This window comes from Lissotriton helveticus, chromosome 5_1, assembly GCF_964261635.1.
Source record: "Lissotriton helveticus chromosome 5_1, aLisHel1.1, whole genome shotgun sequence".
In the NCBI taxonomy this organism is placed as follows: Eukaryota; Metazoa; Chordata; class Amphibia; order Caudata; family Salamandridae; genus Lissotriton; species Lissotriton helveticus.
The window spans coordinates 974,582,859-974,593,527 of record NC_136065.1 but is presented as its reverse complement, the minus strand read 5'-3'; the positions used below and the strand labels follow the sequence as shown (position 1 = coordinate 974,593,527).

General features: G+C 45.6%; 1 protein-coding gene across 1 annotated transcript; it reads left to right on the top strand.

Moving 5' to 3' along the window:
* The first annotated feature begins 2,518 nt into the window (after window positions 1-2,518).
* On the top strand, window positions 2,519-7,165 carry LOC144755034 (zinc finger BED domain-containing protein 6-like). The gene is made up of 2 exons (XM_078643486.1): window positions 2,519-5,778; window positions 6,918-7,165. The coding sequence occupies exon 1, from the start codon at window positions 2,942-2,944 to the stop codon at window positions 5,771-5,773; it is 2,832 nt and encodes a 943-aa protein (XP_078499612.1). The 5' UTR covers window positions 2,519-2,941; the 3' UTR covers window positions 5,774-5,778; window positions 6,918-7,165.
* The last annotated feature ends 3,504 nt before the right edge of the window (window positions 7,166-10,669 follow it).

Sequence of the window (10,669 nt, the reverse complement as noted above, 5' to 3'; positions counted from 1 at the left end):
CATAGGGTCATGAAAGTTAATCAACTGTTTTTGTGGTGTACCCTTAATGTGAAAAACATGGATGGCTTGGATTGATATAGAAAATCTTATTTTTATGTGTGGGGTATTTCTGGTTTTGGGTGTGTTTAAACTTTAAATACTCTGTCAATTTCTGCCATTAGGTAACCCTAGGAATACAGCTTGGGTAGTTTTGGTAACTTCGCACCATGTGAGCACGTGAACTTACATTTTTTGTCTTGTTCGCGCACTCAATGTACTTGCTCGGGAACGCGAACACGACTTTTTATTCCGTTCGCGCTGCCGAACATGCCGATTTAGCATTCTCGCGGACAATATGTCCCGAGTTGCATAAAAGTTTCTCAAAAATGTTGCAGGTCTTTCTTGTGCACCTAAAAATTCCTCATTTATGTTATGTTCTCATTTTGGTAGTACTTTTCTCTTTTTGGAGCATGGACCACTTCCATTTTCTCTCCTCTGTTATTTTTTTTTTTTTTTTTTGGGGTGGGGTGACCAATTTGGGCGGTGGTGTGGTGTGTCCATTTTCTGAAGCAAAGCATTGTCCCTTTGCCATAGGCATTATTGTCTGTCTTCTCTTTCTTGTCATGTTGTTGTTGGTGGCCAGGCCATGTGGTGGCGGCCATTTTGTGTATGCTTCCTTTGTGATTTATTTTGCCATGTTGTTGTTGGTGGCCAGGCCATGTGGTGGAGGCCATTTTGTAAAGTTGTCCATGTTGTTGTTGGTGGCCAGGCCCTATGGTGGTGATCTTTTTGTGTATGCTTCCTTTGTGATTTATTTTGCCATGTTGTTGTTGGTGGCCAGGCCATGTGGTGGAGGCCATTTTGTATATACATCCTTTGTGATTTTGCCATGTTGTTGTTGGTGGCCAGGCCATGTGGTGGCGGCCATTTTGTGTATGCTTCCTTTGTGATATATTTTGCCATGTTGTTGTTGGTGGCCAGGCCATGTGGTGGAGGCCATTTTGTATATACATCCTTTGTGATTTTGCCATGTTGTTGTTGGTGGCCAGGCCATGTGGTGGCGGCCATTTTGTGTATGCTTCCTTTGTGATATATTTTGCCATGTTGTTGTTGGTGGCCAGGCCATGTGGTGGAGGCCATTTTGTGTATACATCCTTTGTGATTTTGCCATGTTGTTGTTGGTGGCCAGGCCCTATGTCGGCGGCCATTTTGTGTGTCCTTCCTTTGTGCTTTTGCCATAGGCATAGGCCTCCAACCTTGTGGCCTACTCTGGCAGTAGGCCATAGGTACTACTCATAGGGTCATGAAAGTTAATCAACTGTTTTTGTGGTGTACCCTTAATGTGAAAATCATGGATGGCTTGGATTGATATAGAAAATCTTATTTTTATGTGTGGGGTATTTCTGGTTTTGGGTGTGTTTAAACTTTAAATACTCTGTCAATTTCTGCCATTAGGTAACCCTAGGAATACAGCTTGGGTAGTTTTGGTAACTTCGCACCATGTGAGCACGTGAACTTACATTTTTTGTCGTGTTCGCGCACTCAATGTACTTGCTCAGGAACGCGAACACAACTTTTTATTCCGTTCGCGCTGCCGAACATGCCGATTTAGCATTCTCGCGGACAATATGTCCCGAGTTGCATAAAAGTTTCTCAAAAATGTTGCAGGTCTTTCTTGTGCACCCAAAAAAACAGAATTTGTCATTTGGTTGTTGTTTTGGGAGCCTGGGCAGGGGTTTCTTTGTATGTGTTTTTGCGGTGTTATGTTTACAACCTCTGTCTTAGCCATGGGCTATTTATTCCTTGCACATTAACCTGTCATGTGCAGCAGGCATCCTCGTTTTTCTGTCCATATTGGTATCTATAGGCCTGCTTCACTTTATTGGTTCTTTCTGGACTTCATGTGGCCTTTGAGCTGTGGTGCTGCTGGACTGGTATTATTAGTCTTCTGTTTTGTCTTTTATACATTGACCTGTGTGTCTTTCAATTGTTCATGTTGCCTTACTGCTTGTTTGACTGATGTTGTTCTGCCTTCTTTACTTGTAGGTGCACAAAAAAGACTGAGGAGGTGCTGGTTGTTTTTTCATCCATCGCTCGTTCTACCGCCAGACGGACTTCCTTCAGTTGTACGCCACGTGTGGTGTGTGACTCATCTGACCAGACATCTCTGCAATTTGTGCTGCTGTGAGCTGACTGACATCAGAAGAAGATGGGCCCTAAGAAAGCTACCAGGTCCTCCACCACAAAGAAAGTTGCTGCGAAGAAGGAACAGCAGAAGGAAGTGTCACTTAAGTCTGGTATGGACCCCAAAACCTTTTTTGGCACCCCAAAAGGTACGCCTGCAGCAGCGGGGTCTGGGGTGCAAGCTGGGACCAGCACATCTGCATTAGTGGGGGCAAGCCAGCATCCCAGGGCCAAGCACATGATGAGGGTCGAAGAGGTAGCCAGCCTTCTGCTTGCGAGCAGTGATACTGAGCCAGAACTAAACTTATCGCTGTCTCAAAGTAGTACACAATCCACGCAAGATGGAAATGCTCAACAACCACCGCCAGCAGTAGATGTTCAACAACCACAACCACCGCCCGCAATAGGAGTTGTTCACCCACAACCACAACCACTTCCCGCAACAGTTGTTGAACAACCACAACCACCGCCCGCAACAGTTGTTGTTGAAAAACCCCAGCCCGCAATAGTACTTCCTCAAGAACAACAACCACCATCTCCGCACCAAATAGTAGTAGTTGTTCCTCCCGAAGTCGGGGCAGTTCAGGAAGTAGAGCCTCCTTCCGAGCAAGAAGAAGAGGAAGCCACTTCTGTAGGTGATCTATTTCCTTCGAATTCACCAAGGGAAAGGAGGGTTAGTGCATCGAGTTCTTCGCAAAGCATCCCTTCCGATGACCTTGATACGGATTGGCAGCCACAACTATCTGCGCATTCAAAGGAGAGACATCCCAAGAAGACCATGCTAGGAAAAAGGAAGTTTCCAGGCAGGCTTGAACTTATGGAGGTCGATGTAGGTGAGCAGGATACTGCTGGTGATAAAGACGGGTCTGACACTGTCATCATCACAAGCGTTATTCCTGGTGCAGAGGATGTAGAGACAAACATTTTCACCCTATCCAGAAATGCTGCAATGACTGATGAGCAGGTACCACGCATAACTCCTACACACTCAACACCCACAGTAACACCAGCTCCAATTTTTTCAACAGCGAAGGCCCGGCAGCATCCGACATCCAGCAGAAGCGCCACTTCAACAGAAGGAGGTAGTGGCAGTACTAGGACTGAGCTGTCCCATAGTGAAATTCCACAATCCTCCAGTCCATCCGGCATTGGCAGTGGGTCCTCCTCTTCCTATGGCAGGAGACAAAAGTTTACCTCCCCAGTGTGGGACTTCTTTACGGTTCACCCAGTTCAGGAGAACATTGCTGTATGCACCATTTGTCATGCCAATGTTAGTCGTGGTAAGCTTGGTACAAACTATGGGACTGGAGGCCAAACGACCCATTTGAAAAAAACACACGTGATCAGGTGGGAGAACCACCTTGCAAGCTTAAAAAATGTTAGCACTCCTGTTGGTGGGGATACAGTGGTACAAGGTCCACTCATGGTTGATCAGGAGGTAGAAGAAGAGGGAGACGATGACCTTCTATCTAGGAGTGGTACACAATCGACCCCTGTCGCCAGCACTGGAGTGGTAAAGACCACATCCTCCGCATCTGCAACTTCTCAGTGGCACCAGAGTCAGCTGGAAACACCAAGGAGTGCAAAGTCTGCGATGCAAGGTGGTCCGTCTAGCACAACTCAAAGACATGCAAAGCAGCTTACCATTCCTAGCATGTTAAGGCAGGAGGGAAAGTACGAGCGGAACCACCCAGTAGCACGTTTATACAATGCCAAACTTGCGAAAATGTTAGCACTGGACCTTCTCCCATTTTCATTTGTTGAGGCTGTTGGATTTCTGGAATTAGTGGCAACCCTCTGCCCAAAATGGAACGTTCCCAGTCGCTACTATTTTGCCCGAGTGGCTGTTCCAGCACTACACCACGATGTGCTGGAATTGATTGGGAAAGCCTTACAACAGAGTGTTGTCCATTGTATCCACCTGACAACAGACATGTGGAGCAGTTGCGATGCTACAGATTTCATGTGCATCACCGCACACTGGATCTCTTTTGCAGGTGTTAAAGACAAGTTAACTTCAGGCCTCCGTGACGTTGCTGGAATTTTTAATGACACGCGCAGACATGCAACTATAGCCATGTTTGGTATGGACAAAAGTCATACTGCTGAAAACATTTTGTCTGACTTTAATGACAAGGTCTTTGAATGGCTGAAACCAAGAGGCCTTAAGATTGGTTTTGTTTCCACCGACAATGGCAGTAATGTAGTGAAGGCAATGAGAGAAGGACATTATTTCAGGGTACCCTGTTTGGCACACTGCATAAACTTAGTCGTGCAAGACTTTCTGAAAAATGAAGCCAAAGTCAGCAACATAATGGCCATCTGCAGAAGAATATGCACGCACTTTAACCATTCTTTCAAAGGACGGAAGCTGCTACGGGTCATTCAGCAAGAGCATAGGTTGCCAGTCAAAGCACTGATACAGGAGGTCCCAACACGTTGGAACTCAACTTATTTCATGCTTGAGCGTCTCTTTGAGCAGTACATCCCACTGAATGCTTATGTCATGTCAAGAAGATTAGGGGATCCTACTGTTAATCTTAAAGCCCTGACCATTGAGATGTGGCAGTGGGACCTCATTAAATGCATCACAGAGATGCTACAACCCTTTGAGGTCTTCACACGTGCAGTTAGCAGGGAGGACTGTACTATGGGCCAAGCCATCCCATTGTTGTACATGCTTGAGCAACAGGTGAAGGAGGTCTGTGAAACATACGAAGGTGACGAACAAAAAGTTGATGCATATACCTTAGCCAAGGGCTTAGTCAACCGCTTGTGTGAAAATGTAAGGCTCAACAATATTGTGTCAGGTGAACATTACATAACTGCAACAATCTTGGATCCACGGTACAAATTATTTGTCAGCAGTAACGAAGTAATTCCATTTTCAGATGAGGATGTTGACAAGTACAAAACTTCCATAGCTGCGGAAGCTAATGAGTTAGAAACTGAACGGCTGTTACTTAAAGGCCTGCCACTGCCAGCCCAGGCCAGTCCAAGTACTCCTGACGCAAGTTCTTCACAGCGTGAGAGCAGTGCGTCTGCTTTCCAGCAGGCACCAACAGTACCAAAAGCAGCACCTACACGATCTGATTCAGCAGACCCAACCAAAAGCATAACTGCTTTTTTTATACAGAAAGGGATGGGTAAGTCCGTTGCTGTTGCAAAGGGAAAAGAGGACCAGCAAAGCCGAGCACCAATGAACATTGAGCGGATGGTTCAGGCCTATCTGGATGACACAACAGAGGTGTTCATGGAGCAAAGCCCATTGGTCTATTGGTATGAAAGAAGGAGACAGTGGCCAGTGCTGAGCAGGCTGGCGATAAAGTATCTGGCTTGTCCTGTAGCCAGTGTCTCCTCTGAGCGGGTTTTCAGTGCTGCTGGTGCCATTGTCACATCGAAAAGGACTAGTCTCTCCCCCAAAAGCGTGGAGCGGCTGACAATGATAAAAATGAATCAACGCTTCATACCACCAGACTATCAAGTACGTGAATCACCGCCGGATGAAGAAAGCGAGTGTGAAGAAGACGTCCTCACTACTGGGTTACATGACCTACTTCTGTCTGAACGCACAGAGTTTGAGGACGAGCTCCTCTTCCCTGACAACTAGGACAGGTATGTTAAAGGAATGATGCAATGCATTGCATAGGATTGTTTAGCCGACTCTGAGCAAATGTGCATGGAATTAAAGTATACTAGTAGTAACTTCAGACTCACGTGATGGGCAATTTTCCCATGTTATTTAATAATATAAATTATTTATGCACTTGTGACCCTACTACTACAGGTGCAGTCAGTACTTAATTTATCGTTCGTAGTGCATGTTCATGTTGCACAACGTACATTATTTGGTGAAACAGTCCCCCCTCCACCCCCCCAACAAACACAAATGAACTTCAAATGTTTTCTTGTGAAAATAATATCTTTGTTTTATTTTTATATTTTAATAATGATAATAGAAAAATAAAATATATAACTAATGTAACCCCCTGACCCAGAGCTGTCCCTACCCTCCCCTAACCCCAACCAAATTTCAACCCAAATGTACACCCCAACTCCCACATCCCACCCACCAACAAAAGGATTAAAAAAGGGGCAAAAAACAGGGTCCATTTCAAAGCCGGCGGGCTTTCAGGTGTTTGTCCACCAGTATCTTGACACGCTCCTCTAGACCGTCCTCCTGCTTCTTCCGCTCCTCCTCCAACTTCGCTACCCGGCGGAGAATCTTTGCTTTGAAATCACGGCACCTACACTTGCATGCATGTTGTTGTTGTTGTTGTTGTGGGGGGGCCGCCGAAGATGTAACAATGCGGCGGCGGGCGGCTGCCTGACCACGGCGACGTAGTCCTGCAGGCTTGGGGCCCGGGGCATTGGAAGAGGCAGCAGCTGCTGCCGCCGCCTCCTCCTCCTCCTCCTCGGCCTGATCCACCAGCCGGCGGTAGGCCTCTACAATTGCCTGCAGTTTCCGCTGCCGGGCCCGGACTGCCAACTCCTTCCTGGTTGGTTTTTGGGAAGGAGTAACTATAAAGAAAGAAACAGAATTGTTAATCCAAACTCCCCGCAAATCAAGAACACAACATTGATTCAACACATAGTGGGAAAGTAAAAGGGCCCGTATTTAAGTTTTCTATGTGGATTGTGGGATAGAGTTTGCTTACAGGTTACAACTTCTTTTTAGCATGGCTGCATAAAACTGGCATAAATGTATTTAATACTGTCTAACGTGCACCACTTTTGTCATTATTTTTCGGCAGGTGAGAAGATTGCCTTCTACGAAGCGGACATTTCCATAGCTTACAAAAAAAGAGGAATATCTGACCAGTATACGTTGGTGAGAGGTCTCCGATAGTTGCCACATTTCCCTATTGTGCACTAGTAGCTGTACAAATGTTGATTACTTTATTATGCCTGTTTTAACTCTGGATTTTTTCTGGTGGGCCCTTCAACGTATTGGACGGAAGCACTTAAAAACATTGATGTTACTTACTTACTTCTAACAAAATAAAGCTTCTGAATGACCACTTTGACTCTGAAGTTTATTTTCAGTGTCTGTTGTCTTAGAGACTCACACGAGTGAGTGAGCAAAAGGGGGTTTCTTAGGTAACGGTTTGTGTCCTAAAAGCATTCGGCATCTTGGTATTGGGGTTCAGGAGTGTGATTTGAACAATAGACCAATGACTCAGGCCATATAGGCTGACGTTCAGTGAATTGTGCGTTCCTCAGAGTTCTGTGACTGAGGTGTAAGTAAGGTCCAACCTGCCTATCAGTACCAACAACATCCAATTTTCGTGTGCATAGTTACATAGTTGTGTAATATGTATATAACTCCATAGGAGATAGAAGAATACCCACAAGACTAGTAGTGGTATACTAACGTTTACAAAAATACTAGACAAACATCATTCTGGATGCCTACTTGGTTGCTGTCAATTGACAAAGCACTGCAGACACATTACAGAGGAAAAAACAAGCACTGTTGGACTTACTGGGGACAGCAGCAGGATCCTCAGTAGAGGAGCTCTGTGTAACTGGTGGTTCACCCGCCGACTCGGTCCCTGTATTCTGCTTGCCCCTGGGTTCTGTGGTTCATGTAAAAATTAAAATAATAAACATAGATAAATACATTGAGTGATGTGAAACATAGACATAATTGCAAATCACACTGCTACAGTGGAACAGAGCCGGAGGCAACAAATCCATGCCAGGGGCCGCAACGCAAATATGTATCCATCCTTAGAGTATTATTAAATTAAGGATATCTATTGGTGCGGTGGCCCCTGAAGTTTGGTGCCCCTGTGCAGTTGCACAGCTTGCACATGCCCCCTAGAGCCGGCCCTGGCTGAGGTAAGAAGAACAAAGTAACGTTAGCATTCTTTGCAAGAAAAGGATTCCATTCATGCAGAAGAGAAGGCCGTGAAAAAAATGATACAATATGCAAACAACGTACAATTATCCATCCACCGTTATTTCACTGACGGACAAAGGAAGGACAAGACTCTATTAATAGCATTAACTAACTTCAGTTCTCAGCAATAAAGAAAATCTCACATCAATAAACAGCAACAGCTAGCGCCAAGTTGAAACAACACGCAAGAGCCAGTGAAGAACAAGAACACTGTCATACAATGACAGTAGATATACCGGAATACATCGCAAATGTAACTAGGGGCAACAGTCATCGCGTTACTTATTCAGCCAATATTTACAAAGATACAATAACAATATTTATACAACTATATATATATATATATGTATATATATATATATATATATATATATATATAATCTATATGTATATAATATATATATATATATATATATATATATATATATATATATATATATATATATATATATATATATATATACACACTTTATTTTTGGGGTAGCCACTCACCAAGACCCACAACCTCCACACCAAGCAGGTCCAACAGGTCCTGCTCCCGGTCCAAAATGTCGGCCCAGCGGTGGGACAGCTGATGGTGGGTACGCCGGATACCGGAGCAGCGGAAGACTGCACGGCGCACCTTCGCCCACCGCCGGAGACGCTCTTCAATGTGCTGGTATCCGGAGCCGGGCCTGCCGCCTGCTGCCAAAGTCAAGGGGAGGTGACGTTGGATAAAAAAGACCAGGGCGGCCAACTCCTCCTCCCCAAAAAGTTGGCGGGGCGTCACTCCTGCCGGGCGCATTCTGCCGCAAGGCAGCCTGGTTTTTTTAGGCACAGCCGCCTTGCCCTTTGAGCCGCCGATTCTGCTGGCACCCTTCACCATGGTTCTGGGTGGAGGGGAGAAGGAAAGTTGAAGACAAAAAGGTTAGGGGAAGAAAGAAGAAAGATAAAAGAAGGAAGTAATATAAAACAAGAGAAAAGTTGCAAAAAAAGTGGTAAAAGTAAAAATTAAATGAGAAATATACACCTAGGCACAGACAGAAATAGGTAAGAAGTAAAGAAAGTTAGAAAAACTGAGGGAAAAGACCAGGATGGAAGAGATAGGAGTGAGATGCTGAAGTAGGCCCAAAACCATAGCCAGAGTGTGAAATCGAAGATGGCTCTGCCCGTCGCGACCGCCGCGGTAAGTTCGCGCGATATTTGACGCGATCACGCACTTTGGCAGTGCGAACGAGAAGATGAGTTCCCGAACATGTCTAACACAACGCGAACACGTTACTTGTGACCCGGAACCGGAAATAAGGGAACGCAAGCGGGCGGGACAAACCTCATTGAGTAACTTAGCGCGCTAGCTATTGCGAGCATGCAGGCAGCGCCCCGAACACGCGCACCGCGCTCCCGAAGACGAAAAACGGCGCGCGAACGGGTCTAGCAAGCTACTACGCATGTCCGCGGAGCTACACGTAGCTCGCGGAGTGCAAGTGCGGCTTCGCGTAGCTTCGCGGAGTGCGGCTACGCGAACTACGCCCAGGGTTAGCTTTTACACATAAACAGCAACTCTTCTTCTGAGTAGGTATTTAATCTGTCTAATCCCACATTTCCTGCCATCAATTCCTCTATTTCTATTCTCAGCTTGTAGAGGTCTAAAGGCTTCGTCTGCGGAGTCTGTTTTTCTAATTCACGACTCCAATTTTCAATTTCTTCCGGAGTTACCAGAGAGACACTCCTAGTACCTGACGTTGATTCTAATTTAATTTCTTTCGCATTAAAAGGATTATGCCTCTTCTGCACTCCCTTCCCGGTCTGTTTGTTTGGCAGGTCCAAGAACACAACTTCAGACTCGCACTCACTGGACTGGTCATCTACTATTATTGGTTCCTGTCTTTGTGGTGCCATGATTGGGGTAATAACTGGAGGGTTTAGACTTCCCTGATTATTCCCATATAACGGAACCACTGGTCCAATTGTTACCGGAATAGTCAAAGCCTCAGGACTGTTATTTAACTGGGAGATTTTCTGAATTATTTCTGTTCTCTGTCTAGCTAGAGCCTCTTGCTCCCTTTCATCCAGTACCCTTCCTAATGTTCTGTCGGGTATTATCTGTGGGGTCAGGTGAGGGGTAAAACTCGGGGCAGTAGGATGCGTTTCACTTGGTCCTCCACCATAATTTGGTTTTGGGAACAAAGTTCCCGTGCCAAATGACCTGCGCTCTTCCTCATATCGAGGCTGTAAAAAGGGCATTCCTGAACTTAATGGTTTTTCTTCGTTTTCATAAAGAGGTCTGGGGAAAAAGACTCCTTTGCTGGAATATTTTTCCTCCGGGCTCACGGGCATTCTAGGATATATATCCCTCACCTCCGCGGGTCCGGGATTCTCAAAATAGGGCGGTATCTGACAACCTCCCCCCCTACTTAGGGATCTGTCCTCCTCTTTAATAGATGGACGCTGGGGATTTTCTCCTGCACTGGAAGGTCGGGCTCCCTCATTATAAGGGGGCGGGCTTCGCGTAAAAATGTCATCTAATAATTCATCGTCTGACTCCCCAAGAGCCCCCCAATGCTTACATTTTTCTGTCTTTTTCTCTCCCGCAGAAGTGTGACATGCTGGCATCATGGGAAA

Coding starts and splice junctions, on each gene's coding strand:
- LOC144755034 (XM_078643486.1), top strand. CDS start 2,942: ATGCTAGGAAAAAGGAAGTTTCCAGGCAGGCTTGAACTTATGGAGGTC.